We start from the raw sequence: 26566 nt of genomic DNA on the forward strand, positions 1-26566 counted from the left end.
ATGAGGATGAAGACCCTTTTGCTTCTCCTGTTGCTATGTGTGGCTGTCTCCTTTGCTTTTCCTGTGGCTCCAGAAGAAGCAGAAGATGAAGGAAAAACTCTACAGCTTGTGGAGGTAAATATTTTTCAGTGCATTTCTAAGTGACATAAGGTAGTCTGGGAGATAACTATAACTGCAATTCTTTTCACAGAATATGACTTGAAATTAAAGATGTACCATTTTGCAGAGGTTTCAAGAGAAAGCTCTACTATCAATCTAGAAAACGCGTAAAAATTAGATGGAACTTATTTACTCCAAAGTCATCTTAATATTTTTTAACTTCACTTTTGATGTTGTCAATAAAGTAATACTAAAACTATGAGTATTAGCAGCAAGGCTCTGTGGCTGTGCAGAAATAGTCACACTCTGCTACAACTTACATTTCAGAATGTGCTTTGAAATTTGTGATATGACTGGTCTCAATAACATAAGAGAGGAAACTTCCTTGAAGCAGACATGTATGTCAATGTTTTGCTGAATGGATCTTTTATGGAATACTTTGGAAAAAAAAAGAACTTCTCTAAGAAACACAACTCTTGCATAGACACCATAGTATTGGAGACAAAATTATTGAAATTTAGTAGGAAAACCTGGGTTCCTAATAGCATATTTTATTGCTGAAAATAAATGATGTGATTCGCCAAGAACTGATTCTCTAGCAGTAATCACCTGTTTCATTGGAAGTCCTGGCTGTGTGGAGAATGAGACCAGTTATAAACTTCCTCATAAGTTTTTCTGTCACAGTAGTCAGACACCATAAATAATGTGGAATTAATTATTAATAGTAAATATTAGATTTTTAAAGGCATTTCTTCATACATTCCATCAGTGAAACAAGAAATTCAGAAAGCTATATAAAAACCATAAGTTATTTCTGACTCTTCACACCGATTCCTGGAGAAAATATGTTGGTTTTACACCTGGTAAACACAGGGAATGTAGATATGGGAACAGCTCAAGATTACTGAGAAAATTTAAGTGTGACTGAAGACAGTACTAATATGCCACAATGTTCTTTTTTTTTTAAACTCTTGTTCAGAATTATCTACAGAATTTCTACAATCTTCAAAAGGATCATCAACCTCATTTAAGAAACAAGGATGAAAATCCCCTTGCTGCAAAGCTCAAGGAAATGCAGGCATTCTTTGGACTAGAAGTGACTGGAAAACCTGATCTTGACACTTTGGAGATCATGAAAAAACCCAGATGTGGTATTCCTGATATAGGGCAATATGTGTTCACAGCAGGGAATCCCAAATGGAAAAGAAATAATCTGACATACAGGTAATCTTTCCTAATCTGGTTCAAAAAGATATAAATCTGGTATCCTAACTTTGGGGGGTCTGAAGTAAGTACATGATGTCATATATGGACATCCAGATTGATTAATTGATTTCTGGAAGAAGACAGGCACTTTAGAAGGCAGTATCTAAAATGAAGCCATTACTAATTTTCATTCATGAAAGATACGTCTAAGAATTCTGGCTTTTGCACAAGTTATTGTTTTCAGCTGAAATGCTGTATTCTTAACAGTATATAATGTGTTGGCTTTGCCTTGAAGGATTTTGAATTACACCCCAAAGATGAGACAAGCTGATGTAGACAAAGCAATCCAAAAAGCTCTCAGTGTCTGGAGCAACGTGACACCATTGACATTCCGAAAAGTTGAGGACAAAGAAGCAGATATAATGATCTCTTTTGCTTATAGAGGTAACACTGATTTCTTTATGTATCAAACAGCCATCTACAATCATAGAAATAATTTAGGATTCTAACTGATTCTAACTCTTCATTGTAGATCACCAAGACAACTCTCCTTTTGACGGTCCCAATGGGCAGCTGGCTCATGCTTTCCAGCCTGGCGAAGGTATTGGTGGAGATGTGCATCTTGATGAGGAGGAAGCCTGGACAAAAGATGGAAGAGGTAAGGACTTTGTAACTGGATCCATTTATACAGTTTTACCTTGTACAATTTTAGCTCATGTGATGCTTAGATTTTGAGTTTGATTACAGGCAAAAAGTGCATAGAAGTGGCTGAAAATGTTCTTTTAAATTGCTTTGCTCTTTTCTTTTTTTGCCATTTATAGGAATCAATTCACAGAAAAGAGATTTTTAGGTCATAGTTTTTTATAATGGCAACTAAGTCAGCACTTAAAAATACTTTTTCGTGTTCAGATGAAACCTACAACTTGGATACAGGAAGATCTGGTGGTAAATTTCTTAAGCCGAATCCTTTATCTTTGTTAACCTAGCACTTCAAAGTTTGGTTCTAACTAAGATATTTGAGTATCACCAGAACTGTCATCTCAGTGTTTGTTTTGAAGTTATTTTTTTCTGTTGAATCACTTCTTGTTGGTGTGATCCTTGATCTAAGCAGTTTATGCAACAGCAGGAGAAACAAGGTTTGTATTTAAGACACAAGGACAAGAGACAGGACAAAGAGACCACAATTAAGGCTGAACATATAGCTCTTCTGTTACAATATTTTTTGAGTTTTAATGTTGATAGCATTATTTACAGTCTCTCTTGCATCTGTACTGTATTTTGGGAGGAGGCCTAAGTATTTCTCAGTAGTCAACTGTGCTGAATACTGAAAAAGATTTTACCTTGTTTCATATGATTTTATCCTGCAGGGTACAATTTGTTCATTGTTATTGCCCATGAGCTTGGACATTCGCTGGGTCTGTCTCATTCAAATGATCCTGGAGCACTGATGTATCCAACTTACTCCTACACAGACCCAAATGAATTCCTTCTTCCTCAGGATGACATTGATGGCATTCAAGCCATCTATGGTAAGTAAAAATATTTTTATTTAATATTTCTACTTGAGAAGGTAGTAAAAGTAATAAGAATATATTTAAAACATGCTTATTCCACTTAAATGTGAAGTTTAACTGTTGTTCAACAATGGATAACAAAAGAGAGAAAATTCCTGAAAGCTAAGTTCAGCTGAAGTCCAGCTCTGCAAAAAATCTTATTTTGAAAAAGATGAACACAATCAGTTTTATCAACATTAAAAGTCTGCTTTTAATGACAAACCCTTAGTTTAAAACCATATGCATTTTCATTTCCTGTAAAATTCTTGGTGTCCTCAGAGACCTTCTGAACACTGTCTTTATATTTCTCCATACTAAAAGATAAAATATTCTTCCTATAGGACAGTCCAATGATGCTGTGCAGCCAACAGGACCTATAACTCCACAAGCTTGTGACCCAAATTTGACATTTGATGCTATTACTACCCTACGTGGAGAAAAAATATTCTTCAAGGGCAGGTAACAACAATAAGCATATATATTATCTCTTTGAAATATTCAGTAGTTTTAAAAAACTATGTAATCCATGAGGTAAAACTGCCCTTTTGAAATGTAGTACAAAGAGAAGCACTGGAAGAACACCATGTATCTTCATGAGTGATAGTTCTCAAATCATTAATCCCAAGAGACCTAGCTGACAAGAGCAATGAAGGAGATGAGGGTTTGTAGGTTGTTTTCCAACTACTCTGCTGCTGTGGCCAGTACTGCAACAGACTTGTCTCTGAACTTGATTCAACTACTAGCAAAGCAAGAGCATTCATGCACCTCTTAGCAATGTGTCCATGGGACCCACACCGTAACCTTCCTGCTACTCCTCAATACAAGAGCAGGGGCAGAGATGAAAACACTTGTAAGTAGAAAGATGTCTGTTAGGTGGTTACTGAAGCCAGCTCTTAGTCTTTTTGTCCTACAGAGAAACAGAACAGCTTATATTCATCTTGCCTGATTTTTAGCATGTAACTGAGGTGCTAGAGTTAAGAGTGCAGTCACTCTAGATTTCCTTTACATTCAGTAGAGGGGGATTTTCATGCCCAGGTACACATCGTCCTCCTTGTTATATTCCAGGAGCTATAATTATTATTTTGCGCTTGTGATAGGAGTGGAACTATTTTATCACATATTTTTTGTTTAAACCAGATATATGCTGCGCAAACATCCTGCGAGGACAGAGACAGAGCTCAATTTTATCTCACTGTTCTGGCCAAAGTTACCATCAGGAATTCAAGCTGCTTATGAAAATGTTGAGAGGGATGAAGTTTTACTTTTTAAAGGTAATGGAACCTGAAATTCTCTACTTTTTCTGACCAGTTACTCCCTGATCCTTTGCAAACCGTACAATTATGGAAGTCAAAGTGCTTTTTAGGGAAGATCATGGAACAGAGAATCTTACAAATCTGCAAATGATTTAACCAGAGGATCATAGTTATACTGCTGTAAGGGATCTGCAAAGGTCATAATCCTGAAAACTTGCTCCTCTGTTATATTAATGCTCTGAAACACAAGACATGAAAATAGCTTCCCTTCTTCAGGTCTAGTTCACTTCAGGTAACAGCATTTTGCTTTATGCAGAAGGATTTTTGATGAATTCAATTGGCAATACAGGCATTTGTACACTACTGTTATTGATATGCTTATTAGTATCTTGTGATATTTTGGAAAAAAAAACAACAAAAAAATGTCGATGGAAAAGCATACTGTGAGAGGAAAATTGTTCACCGAAAAAACAATCAGTCCTTTTCTTTAAAGGTCTCAAACAACTTCATTATGCACGTATTACAGTATATTGTACATTATCATATATTCACATGCATATATCTAGATGAAATGTTCACTGCATCTAAAATTACCAAAGCACTTTGATTAGACATATATCCTTCTTAATAGTTTAATTTAATGTAAATCGTCTAGTCTTCAAAATATTATAGGGCTCTATACTTGAACAGCATACTGCAGGAATTTAATAAAATCAATATCCCAATCCAATGTCAGTGGATTAACCCATCAACTTCCAGCACTCTCCAGGTTGTTACCAAGACAAATGCTTTATATTCATTTTAAAAAAATCTGGGGAAGTACTATCCATACACCTTATGATTCTAATATTTTACTCATAAAAACAAAAGACATTTCCACTGTCTTCATGATGTAGTCCCAGTGTGAGAATTAGAACCATTTTCTAGAGTAATAAACTGAAAGGAATAATACTGATATCTAAGACACATTGTTTGCTACCCATCTAAAATACAATTAAAGGTTGCTTATAAATAGCAAAAACAAACGAAATGTGCTTATATTTTTCAGAGGATAAATATTGGGTTCTCAGAGGATATGACATTGCACCTGGCTATCCTAAACCAATCTATCGTTTGGGGTTCCCGAAGACTGTTAAAAGAGTTAATGCAGCTTACAATGACGAAACCACAGGAAAAACATACTTCTTTACAGCGGACAGATACTGGAGGTAAGATTTAAAGTTCGTTTACTAGAAGGCATATTTTCGCTTGTCTCTGAAGATTGATGTATTACTATAAAATTCAAGTGCAATAAATGATGTTTAAATCAAGTGTATTCCAGAAATTTAAACAATGCTCTCTGGAAGTTTAACAATTTTAAGTATTTACTAGGAAATGTCAAATTTTCATAGGATTTTTTTGCCATTTATTAGATTCCTGTAGCAGGAATGTAATTACCTGCAACCAAATGAAACATCTGCCCAATAAAAGACTGACTTTCTAGTAAATTATTCACTTTTTCTCTACAACAGTCTTGCTTTTCTGTGCAATGTTGTGATAGTGTCCACTTTTCATTCACATTTCAAACAAAATGAACTGCTAATAAAAAGTGTTTTAATTGAATTTCTCTGTGAGTAAACTATAAACATTCTTCTATTGTACAGTAGGTTGTACGTATAATTTAAGTGTAGCTCATGACAAATTTCAGAGAGTAGTTTGATTTAAGAAGTACATGGTTAACACTAATACAAGTATGTTTCAGGACTGTACTACCGACTTCTATTCCCAAGATTTATGTTTTATTTTTATACTGAACTGGATATCCAGTGCCCTGAAATAAAAACTCATTTTATGTGAAAGGGATGGCCAAGGCTCTGGAAAGGCCAGAAATGCATTAATAGATTCCTGGGCTGCATTCCCGAGGCCCTTGAGAGCCTTGTTACAAACTTCACCAAAGGCAGGCTTTTTGAATCTCAAGACATTCATAGTATGAAAACCTTAACACATAATAGGGAGAATCAAAAATCCAATTTAGCTAATTTTTGTAAGACTTCTTAATGACAGCAGAGTTGCATATGTGTATGAATTTGTTTTGGAATTCCAAAATATTGTCTTCTTCCTCACAAATTGTAATGGTGTTTCTTGTGTTAAGATATGATGAAAACAAAAAATCCATGGATCATGGATATCCCAAAAAAATAGTCTCCAAATTTGGAAAAATTGGCCGAGTCGATGCTGCTTTCCAGAAAGATGGTGAGTAAAACATACCTTTATTTTGAGTTTTCTTGAATATTTGGGCTTATATAGAAGCATTTGTTTTCAAAAACCTGTTAATAACCTTAACGAGATGGAAATGAAAAATAGCAAGTATACATGGACTGCGCATGTTGGAGACTTTTTCCAAAATACTGAAAAGAAGTCACCTATGAAATATAATTGGATTAAATTTTATTTCTAGGCTATGTCTACTTCTTCCGTGGAACAACTCAGTTCCAGTTTGATCCTCATACCAAACGGATTGTCAGACAAATGAAGAGCATCAGCTGGTTTAATTGTTAATTGCTGTGTTTTTCCATATGCACACTGTATGTTTTTATGTGCTGATTTTTTCAGCATTTCATGACTATCGAGTCAGAATGGATTTCTGCCAAAATTCTGTGGGAGTATAGTCTTAGTATTATTTGTTGTAAAATAAATACATTTGTATAATTTGTCACAATTTCACTTGCTACATTAAATTTTCCAGATAAACTCTGTTTGTCATACCATTGTGTCCTTGAAGTCTTATTTGTGCTGATACTCAAGAGCCTAAAAGAAGTTTGCCTAAAAAATGAAAATTCTTGGCCAGAAATATTTTTTACACAAAAAGTTCATAAAAAAAACAGCTTGACTTCCTGTTTAACTGCATTTTTTTTCAAATATCTTCAATTAAAATGATGTTTGAAGGATTACCCACTCTTTAGTCTTTGTAGCTCAGCTGATAACGTCAGAAGCCTGTCGTGGGTTAGGCCGATCTGGCATTAAATTCCATGCAGCTCTCCCACTCCAGGAAAATGGAGAGGAGAAAAATGTAATAAAAGAGCTGAGGGTCGAGACAGGAACAGAGGAGCACCCACCAACCACAGTCCCGGGCAAAAGAGGCTGTTTTCTTAAAGCAAAACAGTTTATTAACAGCTACCTACAAAGAGAAAAGCACACAAAAACGGTTACTTGAGAGGATAACAAGAAAACAAGGCCAGATCTTAAAATCAACACCACTCCCGCCTTTGCCTTTTCTTCCCGGCTCTACCTCCTCCCCCCAGCGGTGCAGGGGGGCAGGGACTGGGGGAATGCAGGTCAGTTCATTCCATATTGTTACTGCCGCTTCTCTTAAAGGAGAAGGAGTCCTTACACCATTGTCCCTTGCTCCAGTGGATCCCCTGCTCACGGCGAAAGCGTGAATCCTGCCCGCTGGGAGGCAAATTCTTACCCCACTGTATTGCCCCAAGTGCGGGCTTTACCAGTCTTGGACTTTTAAGGAGCTGTAGCCACTCGCTCTGGCGTGGGTCGTCATATCGACCTTAAATGCGTCTCTGTACAGACCTAGATGCGTAAATGCGCCTCGACCTGTGCCCATGATTCACAATAGCCTCAGGCTCAGGCATCTCCTTTAACGAAACACCTCCCCATCGGCGGGGGTTGTCCCACGGACTCTAGATGCGTACCGTGCTCAGGCTCTGGCATCTCTTCTTGACATGGATCCTCCACGGGCTGTGAGTGGATCTCTGCTTGCTCCACTGAGGACTGGTTACAAAGGGGCCGCTTGCAAGGGGGACTCAGCTGCGGCACACGTTGTCCCGTTCCATCTTCACTGACCTGGTGTCGGTGTGGCCGTTTCTCTCAGATCTCAGTCTTTTCTGGGTGAAATCGGCCCGGTGGGCACCCCGGGAGCAGGGCTCTCCCTGAGTTCCCCAAGCGGCTCTGTCAGGGCCATCCTCAACAGAGCGGGCACCGGGGAGCGAGGCCATGACCCCCTCCCTTCTCCTCGCTCCTGGGCAAAGGTACACACCTTTCCGGTTCCTTTGTCCCAACGTAAATAGGGCAATTCGCAGAGGTGCCGATTGGCTCAAGCCCCGAAGGGATGGGAGTCCAGTGTGATGGGCAGCTTCTGCCATCCGGACCTCCCCCCACTCTTCGAACCATGACAAAGCCATATGACCACAACAAAATATATTATCTCATATAACATCTGTATTATTCGACATACTTCAGAGGAAGGTTTCAGGTTACTATAACAGAAGTAATTGCATTTTGGGAAAAGAATGTGTAAACTTATAAAAATGTATCTGTTCAATTGTTTCATTACTTAGCTGTCCGTATTAGAAGCTTATTATATTGTGTATTCATAAATAAGGAACAGACTTGGTAGTTCTTACATTTGTTAAATTCAAGAGTAAAAATTAGTCTAAATACTAATCAAAGATAAGAAATTGTCTAACTGAAAATTAACTTGAATATATTATATTCTTTACAAAGCCTAAAAAAATAAATCAATAGAAAGAAAAATAAATTACAGTAAATCAAAAGCTTTAATGAAGACATTAATTTGCATGAATCCTGTTTGCACAAGATGATTTAGGTACTGGTTCTTTAATTCAAAAACTTAGTAGCAATGCTGTTTAATCATATTTTCCTCTGTAAGCCAGTGCTGCTGAACTATCAATGGCAATTAAACCAAAAATTGTTTTAGAAGTATATAAATCTAAATTATGTTGTTTTAGCAGAGATGGTCTACAAACATAACACAAGATTTATAGGGAAATATTTCTTACTAGGCCAATTACACATTAAAAAAACAAAACTGGGGACACATGTTCCCTTCAGATATGAAGTAGAAGCAGAAGATCTCAAGGCAATGCCAGAACGGCTCCTCAGATTTAGAGCAGAAGACTAATTTTTCTCTAGAAGAAAAAAGTTGTGGGCACTCATGGAGCAGAGAAAATGTTAAATGGGAGATGAGAGGTAAGGAGGTGGTTATGTTTTGGAGGAAAGAGAGAGATAGATGGTAATTTACAAACCATGGAAGATGAATAAGTTAAAGAGAGGATGAAGTTTATAATGGCCTCTTTTCAGTCCATGCCTTTCTAAGAAGTTCTGATTTGCAGTTGCCAGGAGCATTTTTTTTTAATTTTGTTTTGTGGATTTCCCTTAAGCAGGAAGACTGAGAGCTCAAAATGAAGTGATTTCTTTTTAAGAAATATTCCCCATGCTTATGTGAGTGAATATTTCCTTTGCCTGCATGAGCGTGGTGATCCCTCCATTCCAGCCACACCATTAGAAGCAGGGTACATCTGGTGCCAGCAGCTCTCGCCTGCCTGCAGGCACAAGCAGTACTTTCAGTAATTTGGAATTTGAATGTTGTTTCCAGCTCACTCCACACAATCACCTGCCATTTTCTTACTCCCTTTTAATAAGTTTACAGTCCTATTTGTAACTACGGTACTATGTTAGAGTAGTGTAACACTCCCTAGAGTCTCGTTACTGGTTTTTGTGTAGTCGTAGCCCATATCGTTATTAACTGAGACAGATTTGCCCAAACAGGGATCTACTTCCTAAACTTGTCTAGTGCATTTGAGATGGTGTAGGGTATCCAAGTCACCCATGCGGGTATGAAACAGGACTTCTGGGAGATCAGCACTCTCCAAAGCCCCACAGGGCTTACACTGTCTCTAAGCATCTATGTTCAGGCGGTTGAGTCCTGCCCTTAAAGGCTGCAGTCCTTACTAAAGGTTCGCCAATGGTCAGATACATTATTTGAACCATTCACCATTGTCCCTATTTTTCATTCAAGCTGAGTAATGATTCAACTTTGTTGACTCTATGGTAAGATTGAGCCTGCAAAGTAGTCGCTCAATTCAGCTGCCTGAATAGGTATCTAGTGTCATTAAGGTGCCTGAAGATTTCCAGTTGGCCTCCAACCACCAGTCTGGAAGCCACATGTCCCCTCTAGGTCCTAGGTCACAATCACCAGGCCTGTGTCAATGTCTCAAGTTCACTAGACTGTCTCAGAAGCACGACAAATCACTCTTTAGGCAGCTTAACTGCAGCCTTTGGGGTTGAAAGCCCAACTTACGTGCTTCTATACGAACGCACGTAGTATGGGCAATAAACAAGAGGAACTGGAAGCTCTTGCTATCCGGGGAAACTACGACATAGTTGCCATCACTGAAACATGGTGGGATGACTCGTATAACTGGAGTGCTACCATGGATGGCTACAAACTCTTCAGGAGGGATAGGAGAGGTAGAAGGGGTGGTGGGGTTGCCCTGTATGTAAGGAAAGATCTAAACTGTTTAGAGTTAAATGTTGGGGATGACCTAGTAGAATGTCTGTGGGTGAAAATCAAAGAGGGGCCTATGAAGGCGGATATTGTAGTGGGTATCTGCTACAGGCCACCCTATCAGGACAGTGAGACTGATGAGCTATTCTTTAAACAACTGGGGGAAGTCTCGCGCTCACTAGCCCTTGTCCTTATGGGTGACTTTAACCTGCCTGATGTCTGTTGGAAGTATAACATGGCAGTCAGGAAACAGTCTAGGCGGTTCCTGCAGAGTGTGGAGGACAACTTCCTCTCACAACTGGTTAGTGAACCGACTAGAGAAGGAGCTCCCCTAGACCTGCTGTTTGTGAACAGAGAAGGTCTTGTGGGAGATGTGAAGGTTGGAGGACGCCTGGGGCTTAGTGACCACGAGATAATAGAATTCTCAATTCTAGGGGAAGTTAGGAGGGGGAACACTAAAACGGCCAAGCTGGACTTTGGGAGAGCTGACTTTGGGCTGTTTAGAAGTCTGGTTAACAAAGTCCAATGGGAGACAGCTCTCAAGGGTAAGGGGGCGCAGGAGGGATGGTTACTATTCAAAAAGGAAATTCTGGAGGCACAGGAGCGAGCTGTCCCTGTGTGCCGGAAGTCGAGCCGCCAGGGTAGAAAACCAGCTTGGATAACAAAGGAGATTTGGGAACATCTCAAAAGAAAAAGGGATGTCTACAAGTCTTGGAAGAATGGGCAGGCATCCAGGAATCAATACAGGGAGGAAGTTAGGGCATGTAGGGAGATAATCAGGGAGGCAAAAGCCCAATTGGAACTTAGACTAGCCTGCTCCGTAAGGGACAACAAAAAGTCTTTCTATAAATATATTAATAACAAAAGGAGGGCTAAAGATCACCTCCAGCCCCTACTGGACTCAGGGGGTACGTTAGTCACTAGGGATGAAGACAAGGCTGAGGTCCTTAATGCCTTCTTTGCCTCAGTCTTTAATAATAAGGTCAGCAGTTCCCAGGTGAGCTGGCCTTCGGTGTCTGAGTGCAGGGAGGGAGAGTAAATCGAAGCTCCTGTGATCCAAGAGGAACGGGTCAAGGATCTGCTCCTTCGGCTGGATGCCCACAAGTCTATGGGGCCTGATGGTATCCACCCGAGAGTCCTGAGAGAGCTGGCGGATGTCATTGCCAAACCCCTGTCCATTATCTTTGGGCAGTCTTGGCTCACTGGGGAAGTTCCGCTGGACTGGAGGCTGGCGGATGTTACTCCCATTTACAAAAAAGGGCGGAAGGAGGATCCGGGGAACTACAGGGGCCTGATGGTATCCACCCGAGAGTCCTGAGAGAGCTGGCGGATGTCATTGCCAAACCCCTGTCCATTATCTTTGGGCAGTCTTGGCTCACTGGGGAAGTTCCGCTGGACTGGAGGCTGGCGGATGTTACTCCCATTTACAAAAAAGGGCGGAAGGAGGATCCGGGGAACTACAGGCCTGTCAGTCTGACCTCGGTGACGGGCAAAGTCATGGAACAGGTTATCTTGAGTGCTATTAATGAGCACTTACAGGTTAACCGGGTGATCAGGCCCAGTCAACATGGGTTTATGAAAGGCAGGTCTTGCCAATCAAACCTGATCACCTTCTATGACAGGGTGACCCGCCTGGTTGACGAGGGAAGGGCTGTGGATGTAGTTTTCCTGGACCTCAGTAAAGCCTTTGATACAGTTTCTCATAGTGTTCTGGTGGAGAAACTGGTAACTGCTGGCCTGGATAGGCACACCCTCCTTTGGGTTAAAAACTGGCTGGATGGCCGGGCCCAAAGAGTGGTGGTAAATGGGGCTAAATCCGGCTGGAGGCCGGTCACCAGTGGGGTTCCCCAGGGCTCAGTGCTGGGTCCAGTTCTGTTTAACATCTTTATCAATGACCTGGATGAGGGGATTGAATGTACCCTCAGTAAATTTGCAGACGACACCAAGCTGGGAGGCTGTGTCGATCTGCTGGAGGGTAGGGAGGCTCTTCAGAGGGATTTGAACAGACTGGATCGTTGGGCTGAGGCCAATGGCATGAGCTTTAATAAGGCCAAGTGCAGAGTCCTTCACTTGGGGTATAAAAACCCCAAGCATCGCTATAGGCTCGGGGAGGAGTGGCTGGAGAGCTGCCTGGCGGAGAAGGACCTGGGGGTGTTGGTTGACTACCGGCTTGATATGAGCCAGCAGTGTGCCCAGGTGGCCAAAAAGGCCAATGGGATACTGGTATGTATCAAGAATAGTGTGACCAGCAGGAGCAGGGAAGTGATCCTGCCCCTGTACTCGGCACTGGTGAGGCCGCACCTGGAATATTGTGTCCAGTTTTGGGCCCCTCGCTTTAAGAGAGATATTGAGCTCCTGGAGCGAGTCCAAAGAAGGGCAACTAAACTGGTCAAGGGGCTGGAAAATAAAACTTATGAGGAGCGGCTGAGGGAGTTGGGGCTGTTTAGCCTGGAGAAGAGGAGGCTGAGGGGAGACCTGATTACGGCCTATAAATACTTGAGAAAAGATGGTGGGGAGGTAGGGGAAGGGCTCTTTACATTAGTGATGGGTGATAGAACAAGAGGAAATGGGCATAAGCTTAGTCAGGGGAGATTCAGGTTGGATGTTAGGAAGTATTTCTTCTCTGAAAGGGTTGTCAGCCACTGGAATAGGCTGCCCAGGGAGGTGGTTGAGTCCCCATCCCTGGATGTGTTTAAGAATAGGGTGGATGAGCTACTTGAGGATATGGTTTAATGGGGATTAGGGATGGTTGGACTCGATGATCTCTAAGGTCTTTTCCAACCTAGAAATCTATGAAATCTATGAAATGAAATCTAAGTGTTTTTATACCATTTCAGGCTTAAGCTCTCATCATCATCAATGGTGTTGCTCAAAACATTTGGTGAGCTCCTGAGAGATGCACAAATCTTCCTAAGTTTACCTCCTACATGTGGTCAGATAAAATGCTCTCTAGATGTCATCTGGCCATATTGATTAGATTTCTGTTTATCTGACACAAGCTTAGACAGTTAACTTATATGTAGACACCCACATCGTGAACACTTAGGAAAGCTGAATCCCTGCTGGTATTGTGTTAAGTTCACCATGATGCAGCAGTAGTGATGATTCCTGTGATGCTTTGTGTAGTGTCACTTGGTACTACCAATGTGATGAGGATAAGCAGTGACCTTTCTGGGTTAAAACATAGGTCACATTACTGCAGTATGGGTAAAACCAATTCTAGGAGGAGAAAAGAAGTCACAAGGTAGACCAGCATTCACCAACTCTAACCAATGTCAAAGACAAGCATTAGGAAACCATAACGAGCAGCTGCTTATACAGCTTCTTTTTTTCCCAGATCTCAAGGCCAGCTAGAGGCGTATTTGTGAAACAACGCTTGCGAAAAAATATGCTCAGGCCTTTTTCCCACGAGCAGTGGGAACTGGTTGCTATGTTGCGTGGGTAGCCAAATTGCAAAACCCTAACAGTGCTTTGAGTGACATAGGCCTCCCTCATCTGTCACTCAAATATCTTCTGAGCAAACACTAATGTAGCTTCAACTGTTAACTGAAACTAAAAATGTAGTCTAAATTAGTTGTTTAAGCTTCTTTGCCATCAATAAAGAAAGAGAGTGCACCTGTAGAGAACAGTTCATTCTCTTCTAAGATAGCTGATTGAATCACTCTCCAGAGATATGTATTTCTGCAATTTCTATAGAAGAATGCTTAATTAATAAATATATAAAGTTAGGTGCAACTAATCTTAACCTAGATGCTTTCACTCTATCCTTCCACTGGTACACAGCAGACGGTTGTGAGGATCTGATGGCCAATTACAGTGGGAAAAAAGATAACCGCTTCTCCCAGTTCATATCAAATCTGCTCATAGTGCTGCTTTGATTTTTTACAAAATTAAATTCTTGTCAGCCAAAACGTGTTTTCCATAAAGGAGTTCTAGTTTCATTGGAAAATCTGCTTTGTGCAAAAACCACTGAACAGGGGTTTCTCTTTTGTGACTTACGTCATGTACATAGTCAGATGATAGCACCGTGGTCATTCCTTCTAGCTTTAAAAACTTTGAAACAAACAAATATATCCATTTAAAATCATAAGACAGATCTCAAAAAATACTTTCTGTACTTCTGGATAAACATCCATGTCATTTCCAGTACTGGTTCAGTCAAGCTCCCCCTCTCAGAAAATTTGTTGTCACAGTTTGTACCTCAGTTACAGATCTGAATGGGATCCAAGCCTCACAGGTCTCTTACCTTAAAGTACAATAATAATAACAATAAATTAATGGAAGGTGTTTTGACAGGGGGGGGTTTAATGGTAGCTGAGAAATGACATTCAAAACCCAAGTTTAACTAACACGGCTACATTGTGAAATTTGGGCTAGAAAATTCGTCATTAATGCCTCCATCTGAATAAAAGTTGGCTGCTAGTGACACCAAAAAAGCTAAAAACACGGAAGTAAGGATTTCCTGAGAAAGCCACAGTCCAACATGAGGATATTTCTTATAACTGTTTTGCAAATGTTGAGTACATGCTGTCAGAGCTCCTCTGATGTGCTGAACACCTTCAGCTCCACTGGAAGAGGAGGGTGCTTGGACAGCACAGGGTAAAATCCCATAATTTGTCACAGCTTGTGTGACTCTTGAAATTTCCTTTATTTTGAATTACTTAAGACAGGAAATAATCATTTCCCTTGTGGCTAATGTGGTTAAACTGAAGAAACTGCTCGTGATGAAATGACAGATAAATAGATGATAGGTATATAGGCAAGTAGATAGATAGATAGATAGATAGATAGATAAATAGATGGATGGATAGATTAGATAAATGTAGACAGAAACATAAGATTATTCATATCCTTTAGGCTGGATTTATAAGGTAAAATATTTTTCATTTATGTACATCCTGGATTCCACCAGGAAGGTGGAAATTTAAAGGAAACACACATTTTCAAATAGTTGCAGGGAAAAGGTAGGGAATGATTTGGGGTTTTCATCCATTTTCCAAAACATCCAGTCTCACTTTATGGATCAATTTCAAAAGAAAACTTTCCGCTTACAGTAATTTCTGCCAAAGTGTTAATTTTTTTGGATCAGATTCATATCTGGTGCATGACTCCCATTTTCTGGGCTGAGAATGGTTAAGAGTCCCTGTACATTTGGTGATTTCATTTCACACAGCTGGGTCGGGACAACTTAAAGGGTTTTGCATATTTCTACCGTTTCATCTGGGTGAAATCACTCGGATTCACTAAAATTCAGTGTAAAATTCAGTGCCAGTTTTGAAATGATAGCCAAGCAGCTTAAGAGTATTCAAATACTAACTGACTTCAGATGTCTGTGAGATCGGATGGGTTTAATTAAGTTTTATTGTGTCAGCCAACATAGTGTTATAGGACATGTGGAGATAATCAGAGCATGATAAACTCTGAGTCAGTCTACAGCTGCCTCTACACAGCACCCCATAACTGTACGAGCCAGGATGAGAGTGAGGATGCACACAGAGCAGAAAGCAGACTGCTCTCCTACCAGGACAGAGACGAGAGGAAGAATGAAGGATCTTTCACTTTTGCTTTTAACATGTGTAGCTGTTTCTAATGCTCTTCCCGTCCGCCCAGAGAGAGACGACAACGAAGAAGATGCAAAGCTTGTACAGGTAACTACATTGTGGCTATCTGAGACCTATTGAGCCCTTTCCTTTTAGATATAATCTGCATGTTCCAGCTACACAGAAGTTTGCTGTTTTTCTGACACAATGCTATTACACATATCTCTGTTGCCCAGACTTTACTAAAGTAGGATAAATCTGTAAAAACTGGAAATGTCAAGTAAATAAGAGTCAGGGACAATGTAGTCTGTTTCTGTTTAGCTGCAATCCTTAGGAAAGAATCTGTTGTGCTCCAAAATCACATGCAGATGGTTTTGCCAGCAAAGTACACAAACAATATCAGTCCTAAGGTATTTATTTAAGAAACAGATCAAAATGTGAAATGTGTTTGCTTTATTTTTTCACTAGGACTATTTAAATAAATACTATACTGTTGAGCCAGATCCAAATCAACTTGGATGGAAAATAAATGCTGAATCCACAGCTGAAAAACTTCAGAAAATGCAACAATTTTTTGGTTTGAAAGTGACGGGAAAACCAGATTCAGAGACATTGGAAATGATGAAGAAACCCAGGTGTGGAGTTCCCGATGTAGGTCTCTATGGTGTTACTTTGCCAGGATGGAAAAAAACCAAGCTGACATACAGGTAGTATTTTGATAATTACTTTTTGAGTTTAAAATTTTAGTTTTGTGGATATCCATGTTTGTTATATTTAAATATAACTTCTATAGCAATTGTTTCCAGTTGGGAATACAAAAATGTTTCTCTTTCTCCAGCTGTTAGCTATGCGTCTTCCTGAGAAGAATTTCTGAGAGTCAAGTTGGGTATTTTACATTTTCTGAATCAACCATAGTATTTTGCCTGTCATGTGTCACTCCTGACAAATATTCTCTGAGCCAAACAGAAATAGCAATTGCACCCTGTACAAGCCCCCTTATCTTCAAAATTTGCTGAGACTGACAGTTTAGTAGTCACAGAAACCCGAGGAGATGATTTTCCTCATACTCAAGAGACAATCTCCCTGCTCAGGGCCAATTAGAGAAAAACTGATACCATGTACATTATTATTATTATTATTATTATTATTATTATTATTATTATTATTATTATTATTATTGTTGTTGTTGTTGTTGTTGTTGTTGTTGTTGTTGTTGTTGTTGCTGTTATTTAAAAGACATGTTGGACAGTTATTACATTCCTCAGACTCACTCGATCCAACATGAATCTTGGGAGCTATTGGATTACAAGTTAAATTGCTTCTTATACATCTCTGTTCATCATCTTGACAATGTTAGAGAAATTTTTTCAGCAAACACGAAGTAATATTACTTGAACCCTCATCACTGTAGAATTGTGAACCACACACCAGATATGAGCAAAGAGGATGTGGATAAAGCAATCCAGAAGGCATTTAAAGTGTGGAGCACTGTCACCCCGCTGATTTTCACCCAAATTCATGAGGGAATAGCAGATATAATGATTGCTTTTGGGACCAAAGGTAATACCCTGACAGCACACCAATGGTAAGATTAATTTAAAGATTTTCTGATAGTCATGACAAAAACTCAGTGTTGTTTCAACATCATATTATTCAGCTCATGGACATTGCCCTCGTTATTTTGATGGCCCCCTTGGTGTCCTCGCTCATGCCTTTCCACCTGGCAATGGTTTTGGTGGTGATGTGCACTTTGATGAGGATGAAGATTGGACCACAGGCTCAGCTGGTAGGTAAAAAAAAGGTTTCTAAAGTGTTATGCAGATAGGTAAATTCCTTTTCGATTTTATTTAGGTGAAGGAACAGACTGAGATGAAACACAGCATTAACTGTAAGAGCAGTTGGAGGATATTACAGGCCATCCTCCAGCTGGGATACTTACAATGACGTTGACGTAAAATCAGCCCAATCTACTATAGTTCCTATTTAACACTGGTAAAGATACCAATAAGACAATCCTTTTCAGATATGGACACTACAGACACAAGCTGCTCTTACCTGGTGGTTGGTAGGGCCCATGACCACCAGAGTTTCACAACCCGTGGTAAAAGCTTTCTGACTTTTTCCCCTCCTGGTGCACACATTGGCACCAAGCCTGGCACTAGCACACCCTGCAGAGGAAGAATACCATGCCTTGCAGTAGCCCTCAGAGATCCCCCTAATCTGAAAAACATTGCAGTCAACAGTGATAATGAAGAGTTTTCACTAATAGTACCAAGATAGGTGATAGGTCCAGCTATAGGCTGTTACAGCTTTACTCTACATTCAAGTTAGGATAGGCTTACACATGAAAGGGTTCCTCAAGCAATTTCAGCTGCCTGCCAGAAGCTGTGAGTCTGAACGTGCTCAGGCCACCCACAGGCTGAGCTGAAGCATGTAGAGCTGACTGCAGATGTGTGCCACCAGGCCAGAAGAGAGAGGAGCACCAAGTGCTCAATGATCTAGCTGGTATCCATCTGCTCCCCTCAAGCCTTGCGCTGGCCATACGACATATACTGCTTCTAACAGATCCATCAGTACATGGGCACATTACCCTGTTGTATTTTAGACCCTTTTCTCATCCAATTTTTGGGATGGAAAATGGCTGAGGATAACTGCAGTAGGAGAATCCAGGTCACACTGCAGGAAAAGCACAGAACTAACTGGAAGGTGCTGTAAAAGCACTGTACGAGGAGGAGAGATGAGTTTACTGTGGTGGAAAAAAAAATGAAGGATGAGGGGTGGACATGTCATGCTGATAAAATGTAATGTTTCCCCCACACTGGGACTGAATGGGCTGACACCAGTTTTGCTGCTGTTCCTCAACAGCACGCCTCCAGTGGCCAGGCATTGCAGAACTTGTTGGAGAGCTCAAAGGGCTCGTGAGAGGGGAGGATTGGAAATACGTGTGGAAAAATTGAGGCTTTGTTTGCTTTTTTGAGAAATGAAAATCTTGGCTTCAGCCAGCCTTTTTTGGGCAAACAATGACCCTTCCTCTGCTCTGCCACAGACTTGTGATCTTCACTAAGTCTCTTGATATTGCTGGCTCTTCGTCTGCAGGGCAGATAATCATTCTTCCTTAATTCAGAAAGACGTGTTACTTGAAAGGATGCATGTGGCAGGAAATCTCATTTTTATTTATTTACTATGTTGACATATTTCACTGGGAATAAGCATGCATAAGCATAATAAATTTTAAACTGATATTTTATTTGACAAGGCTATAAAGAACTCATACGCTTGAAAGTCCTAACGAAAACAAGCTAAATCATTCTGCCAACATTATGTTTTGCCTTGTCTATTCATGATCTCATCTTTCTTTCTCAGGTTTGTAGGAGGGAAGGTGACACACAGAGTCACACTTTGGTACTTCAAGTGAGCACGGAGTGCATTGTCTTATTCTTGCCCTGGAAAGCTGTTAGTTTGACCTGACTCACTATCATCTAATCTGTTCTAGCTCAGCCAGGAAACCCTGCCAGAACATTCCTCAGAGCTGCACCCACATTCACCCCCAGACATCTACTCATGCCACACACGTACTTCAGTAGCTAACAGAAAGAACAGCAGGAAAGAGGGCCAAAAGACACTCCCTTCTAGTGGGGAAAGAATACAACCTTACCCTATACTAGATGATCTTTGGAACTAGATGATCCTTAAGGTCCTTTCCAACCCTAACCATTTTATGATTCTATGATTCTATGATTCTATACAAAATAACCTACTGAATTTCAACATATCATATGAAAACTGTCACTGAGCATTAGCCCTGCTGTGTTCACAGTGTATTAGCCATCTGCAGACCAAAATTAGACTGATCTCTTCTCTCTATCCGTTTTTTAAGGGTTCAACCTGTTCCTTGTTGCTGCTCATGAGTTTGGCCATGCCCTGGGTCTCTCCCATTCTAATGACCAGAGGGCCTTGATGTTCCCCAATTACGCCTATGTCAGTCCCAGTGAATTTCCCCTCTCTCCAGATGATATAAGTGGCATTCAGTCTATTTATGGTGAGTAAAATCCATGGCTTAAAAAAAGAAGCAAGCAGGAGAGAAATAAGATATTTCACAAAGTTTCTCTATGAAAATCATTGTATTCTCATAATATAAAAAATGAATTTATGTGTGAAAACCTTAATGTTTCTGCAAATGTGTTGTATTCTTTCTAAAATGTCCCCCTTAGGATCTCGACCAAATGCCCCAGATAAAAGGCCAGCCACCCCTACCTCACCTAGAACCTGTGGCTCCCAGATGTCTTTTGATGCTATAACTACACTCCGACGAGAAGTCATTTTTCTAAAGGGCAGGTAAATATTGATATGACATTTGTCTCTGTGAGGTTTATTTTTTCATGATTTCTACAAAGACGGAATACTTTGGCGGTTCATATGATTATGACTACGGGATTTATAATGAGACAAATGAATAGATTTTGGTTCACGGGAAAAGAAAAACTGTTAGCAGATATGAGTTATATTAATATTTTTCAGGATCCTCTGAAAAAGCATGCTTTACTTTTTTTCCAGAAAACCTTTTAGTTCTAATAAGGCTTTATTCCCACATGTATAGATGCTCACACCAAACAGTGACACAAATAAATGCTGCAACTATTTCCTAAGAAATTAGTATTTTCTACCATTTAGTTGGACCAATCTCTTCTCCAGTCACCTATGTAAGCCCAAAGTCATCTGCGTATACAGAGAATAGCTTACAGTCAGGCTCATCTGGAATCCTATAACTATCTTATTATATGGTACAGGATCAACCAGATTTTTTCAGCTACTTGTAACTGATACCATTAATCAATCAATACAATGAGAAGAGTAATTCTAGAAAGAAACCAGAATTTTAAAAGCCTCAGTTTCCACCAAGGGGAGTGTTTTCTTTTCTGATACACCGACCCAGGTAGCTCCACTGGCAAGATATAGCTTGTAAGTCACAACATTGTTCACATCCTTGTGAATAAATAGAAATCTCTATGGTTTATTATTTACTACAAAAGCTGTTTCATATTTAAATCAGGCACTTATGGCGAGTTTATCCTGATAACTCAGAAGTTGAACTTGAATTAATTTCTACCTTCTGGCCAACACTCTCATCTGGTATTCAAGCTGTGTATGAGAACATGAAAGATCAGATCCTATTTTTCAAAGGTGAAGTATGAGATTTTCTTTATTTTTTTCTTACTTTTAATTTTGTGGGAAGATGGGAGGAAGGAAGAGTAGCTATATGTGCACAAAATTCACTTTTTTAATAAATAAATAAATAAAAAAAACCCTTAGCATATTTCATCTAGTTTTCCTACAACCTACACTAAGGGAGCGGATTTTTTATTTTAGTGTCTCAAAATCACCAGTGAAACTAAACAATTTTTTTTTTTTAACAGGCAATAAATTCTGGGTTATCAGTGGGTATCAGGTGTTGCTTGGTTATCCGAAGAACATCCACACACTGGGCTTCCCTAAAGGTGTCAAGAAAATTGATGCAGCAGTTTGTAATAAAAATACAGGGAAGACAGACTTTTTTATAGGTGACAAGTACTGGAGGTAAGAAAAACTGACAAAAGTTTTCTTATGATTGACTCCAATATAATCTGAATACAGTTAAAATTGTCCATGTGATAAGAGAGAAAGTAGAACTTCAGGTAACTATATGTAGCTAGTAACTATAGTAATCCTGCTTTTCAAAGAATTGTTTCTTTGACTCCTGTACAGGGAGAAGAGTCTAACTTTGACTTTTAAGAGCTTAAGGGTGTCCTGAAATAGGCATGCAAGATATGGATCTGTTTTGATGCATTATATCTGGAAGATGAAAAAAATCCAGCATGTAGAGTATTTTTACAAACACAATAGACAAAAATATCTCTAGAAAACAAAGATTTGAAAGCTAACCTACTTCAGCAGAAGGTTGGCTGGGATGGCTTGTGCAGGTTTTCTCTGATTTCTGAAAAGTCTTGGATTATTTTATCGCTTTTAGACAGATAGAAGTGATAGTTCATTTTCCTTTCTTTGGCTGGTTAGCATTGGATTTGCAACATAGAATCATAGAATGGTTAGGGCTGGAAGGGACCTTCAAAGGTCATCTAGTCCAACCCCCCTGCAAGGAACAGGGATATCTCCAACTAGATCAGGTTGCTCAGGGCCTTGTCCAACCTGGCCTTGAACGTCTCCAGGGATGGAGCATCCACCACCTCTCTGGGCAACCTGTTCCAGTGTTCTACCACTCTCATAGTAAAAAATTTTTTCCTAATATCCAACCTGAACCTACCTCCCTCTATTTTAAAACCATTACCCCTTGTCCTATCATAACTGGCCCTCCTGAACAGCCTCTCCCCATCTTTCCTGTAGGCCCCCTTGAGGTACTGGAAGACCGCTATAAGGTCACCCCGGAGCCTCCTCTTCTCCAGGCTGAACAGCCCCAACTCTTTCAGCCTGTCCTCATAGGAAAGGTGCTCCAGCCCTCTTATCATCTTCGTGGCCCTCCTCTGGACCCTCTCCAACTGGTCCATGTCCTTCTTATGTTGGGGGCTCCAGAACTGGACGCAGTACTCCAAGTGAGGTCTCACAAGGGCAGAGTAGAGGGGGAGAATCACCTCCCTCGACCTGCTGGCCACACTCCTCTTGATGCAGCCCAGGACGCGGTTGGCCTTCTGGGCCGCAAGAGCACATTGCCGGCTCATATTGAGCTTCTCGTCCACCAGTACTCCCAAGTCCTTCTCCTCAGGGCTGCTCTCGATCCAATCACCACCCAGTCTGTATTTATGCCTGGGATTGCCACGACCCAGATGTAGGACCTTGCATTTGGCCTGGTTAAACTTCATGAGGTTGGTACGGGCCCACCTCTCCAGCCTGTCGAGGTCCCTCTGGATGGCATCCCTCCCTTCCAGCGTGTCAACGGCACCACACAGCTTGGTGTCATCGGCGAACTTGCTGAGGGTGCACTCCATGCCACTGTCCACGTCACCGACAAAGATGTTGAAGAGGGTCGGGCCCAACACGGACCCCTGAGGGACGCCACTCGTGACCGGTCTCCACTTGGACATTGAGCCGTTGACCACTACTCTCTGAGTGCGGCCATTGAGCCAATTCCTTATCCACCGAGTGGTCCATCCATCAAACCCATGACTCTCTAATTTAGAGAGAAGAATGTCGTGCGGGACAGTGTCAAAAGCTTTGCACAAGTCCAGGTAGATGACATCCATTGGTCGACCCTTGTCCACCGATGCTGTCACCCCATCGTAAAAGGCCACCAAGTTGGTCAGGCACGATCTGCCTTTGGTGAAGCCATGTTGGCTGTCACCCACCACCTCCTTGCTCTCCATGTGCCTTAAAATGTTTCTTTTAAATCCTGCTCCCAAGGTGGCATGAGTGATTTCTGATACCCAAATACCAGGCAAACAGAAGCAAAAAGTCGGCTTTGGGAAGCTGGTAGATTCCTCCTGTGTGCAAGAACAACCGCTGCAAAGGCCTTCTGCAGACAACCAGTAGCATGCGTGGGTCAAAATAGATTTTATCGTGACTAATTCTGGGGTTCCTCAGTGAGACATACAGTGTCAGCTGGATTTTCAGCTGCTTGTCGTTTCCTGTCCTTTGTTTTGATGCTTTTGGAAAGAGTATTTACAATTTCTTGCATTGCTATTTTACTGCCTTGGTCACAAGACAAAGGCATGTAAGAAAACCACAGCATGGATTTTTTAGCTAGTAACTCATTCTCTCAGTCTCTTGTCCCTATGAAAAGTATTTCTTGTAACCCAGGAGAAGTAAAACAAAGGCTTGTTTGTTTGCTTGCTTTTTTCCTGAGAGGATTCCTCAAATCTTCAAGAACCTTTCAGGTCCTCCGCTCAGCCCCCAAATTCAGCCCCATCTTACAAAAATTGGCCTGGCTCAGTTAAGAACAGCTTGATTGTATTAGGAGTAAGTCAGCTTCCTTTCCTCCATCTAAATCTGTCAGCTGATAGAGGAATACGTGCAATGTTATATCAAAGTCTAAGAGGAGGTTAGAATTCATGCAATAAATGTGAGCAGTTGCTATAGTGGAATCAACCGGCCAGTTTCCATAAACTGCCTATCATACTGCTATTGTTAAAGGAGGTAAATCCCATCCTTGTGGGTCTTCCTTCAATTTGCCTCACTCCAGAAGCTTCTTTGGAGCTGTGCCTGCCTTTATCAGTAAATAAGTAGCCACCTCATGGAAAACATGATGGCCAGCATCCTGCAGACATTCGTGTGAGCAGAAGACTTTACTCTCTGTAACCCCAGTGAAATCAGTCGAACCACAGATGGTGGACATTTCTCAGCAACTGCTTAATTCTTTGCAGAATTGATGTCTAAACTCTGTAAAATTACATGTCTCCCTTCAACAACATAGGTTTGATGAAAACAGCCAGTCCCTGGAGAAGGGTTATCCTAGACGGACAGTTGATGACTTTCCAGGAATTAGCCCGAAGGTCGATGCTGTTTTCCAGCAGAAAGGTAAATTAAATGAGCATTTCAGTAAAATGAGCTAACTTGTAAAGAACATAAGTTCTGGAGTTATGATGAATGTCGTTATTGCTGTCTCCTGCAAAAGATAAGACTGAAGAGATGCTCTCCTGTGGGTACAAAGATGTTCACTGCTTTGTCAGAATGAAGCTATTTCTTGTATCCATAACATAATGCTTTACTTTTCTATTTACAGGATTCTTCTACTTCTTCCATGGATCGAAGCAGTGGGAGTTTGACCCTACCACTAAAAAAGTTATCCGCGAAATAAAGAGTAACAGCTGGTTGAACTGTTAATATCATTAAACTTACATACAGTAAATGAGAATAAAAATCATTTTGGATTTCTCAAAGGTTGTTCATGTATACACTACTATGCAGAAGAGACAATAGGATTGGTTTAATATATGTATATTATTTTAATAAATCATCATGTCAGCTCTAATTGTGTCACCAAAGGCTAGAACAAAACTGCTTTTTTTTCCCCCTGATTAAGTGCAAAATACATAATTTATTATTTTATACTCTGGATAAGTTTTCCAATATTTTGACAATAAACATTTTCAAGTTGATGGCAACTATTTTCTGCTTTATCTATTAAAGTCCCTCTATATTTCTTGAGGTGTGCAAGACTTCACATTAATATGCTAATATCCTTCCAACATACAATGTTTGTATTTTGCTTCTTTCCTCTCCAAACATGTTCAAGAGCCAGGCTTTTCATTAATCACTTGTTTTTCTGTCCACTCTCCTGTCATCTTCTCTTGCTCTTCTTTGACTTTTGAAACCTCATCCCTTTCACATCATATCATTATTTTGCCACCAAAATCACCCTCCTGCCTCAGTGTCTGAGCACATTATCTCACCCTGATCTGTCTTTCCAGGGTAACAGTTAGCATTTCATCAGTGGCCATTTTTTGTGAATCCGTGAATGACATCCTTCACAAATCAGCCCTGTCTTACTCAAGAAATAGATTTACCACATTGTTGAGCTCACCTTTTGTTCCGCTACCACAAAGCACATGGTTCAAGTGCACATATATCTGAGATTTATTACATGCTGCCATCACACATGGAGAAAATGCCTCACAAAATCAGGCAAAATCTGTACAGTTACAGTCATATCTTCTCCAAGTATTTCCTTTACATTTAATTCTGGAAACAGGCTCAGAACACAAGTTCTGAGCCACACTGCATGCACAGCTGGGTGTATCTGAGAACACGATCTCATTAGCGGCTTGTCCTCCTGCTCCCTGGTTCTCATACAGCTGTCTCTTTTACATACGTGTTGCATGTTTGAGTAAAAAGTTTCTTTTTGCCATGTGCTTTTACCGTACTAGATACAACAATGCATTGATCCAGACCTGAACCTCACCTACCCAACTTGGTGTAAACAAGAATTCTACCATTTCATGATCACTGCAGCCAGTTCATTCCATGTTGTTACTGCCGCTTCTCTTAAAGGAGAAGGAGTACTTACACCATTGTCCCTTGCTCCAGTGGATCCCCTACTCACGGCGAAAGCGTGAGGTCCTACCCGAAGGAGGCAAATCCTTACCCCCATCGGATTGCCCCAAGTGCGGGCTTTACCACAGTCTCGGATTCTTAGGGAGTCGTAGCCACTCGCTCTGGCGTGGGTCATCATACAGAATTTAAATGCGCTCCGGCGTGGGTCGTCGTATTGACCTTAAATGCGTCTCCGTACAGACTTAAAATGCGTAAATGCGCCTCGACCTGTGCCCATGATTCACAACAGTCTCAGGCTCAGGCATCTCCTTTAAACAAAACACCTCCCCATCGGCGGGGGTCATCCCACGGACTCTACATGCGTACCGTACTCAGGCTCTGGCATCTCTTCTCAACGTGGATCCTCCACGGGCTCGAGTGGGTCTCTGTTTGCTGCACCGAGGGCTGGTTGCAAAGGGGCCACTTGCAAGGGGGACTCAACCGCAGCACATGTTGTCCCGTTGCATCTTCACTGACCTGGATGATCTGTGTGGCCGTTTCTCTCAGATCTCAGTCTTTTCTGGGTGAACTCAGCCCGGTGGGCACCCCGGGAGCAGGGCTCTCCCGAGTTCCCCAAGCAGCTCCACTGCCACCATCCTCAGC

The 26566-nt window shown here is 40.9% G+C and overlaps 2 protein-coding genes across 2 annotated transcripts; both read left to right on the forward strand.

Moving 5' to 3' along the window:
• Positions 1 to 6649, forward strand: LOC104382376 (interstitial collagenase). Its single transcript, XM_009990313.1, has 10 exons — positions 1 to 114; positions 1079 to 1323; positions 1601 to 1749; positions 1838 to 1963; positions 2673 to 2834; positions 3200 to 3317; positions 3996 to 4129; positions 5160 to 5319; positions 6243 to 6343; positions 6549 to 6649. The coding sequence occupies exons 1-10, from the start codon at positions 1 to 3 to the stop codon at positions 6647 to 6649; spliced, it is 1410 nt and encodes a 469-aa protein (XP_009988615.1).
• Positions 6650 to 15883: 9234 nt separating this feature from the next.
• On the forward strand, positions 15884 to 24754 carry LOC104369915 (matrix metalloproteinase-27). Its single transcript, XM_086613792.1, has 10 exons — positions 15884 to 16057; positions 16418 to 16656; positions 17361 to 17509; positions 17607 to 17735; positions 19827 to 19988; positions 20161 to 20284; positions 21000 to 21130; positions 21364 to 21523; positions 24345 to 24448; positions 24654 to 24754. Exons 1-10 carry the CDS (start codon positions 15884 to 15886, stop codon positions 24752 to 24754), a joined length of 1473 nt encoding a protein of 490 aa, XP_086469918.1.
• Positions 24755 to 26566: the final 1812 nt, after the last annotated feature.

This window comes from Tauraco erythrolophus, chromosome 1 (genome assembly GCF_009769465.1).
Source record: "Tauraco erythrolophus isolate bTauEry1 chromosome 1, bTauEry1.pri, whole genome shotgun sequence".
Taxonomy (NCBI): domain Eukaryota; kingdom Metazoa; phylum Chordata; class Aves; order Musophagiformes; family Musophagidae; genus Tauraco; species Tauraco erythrolophus.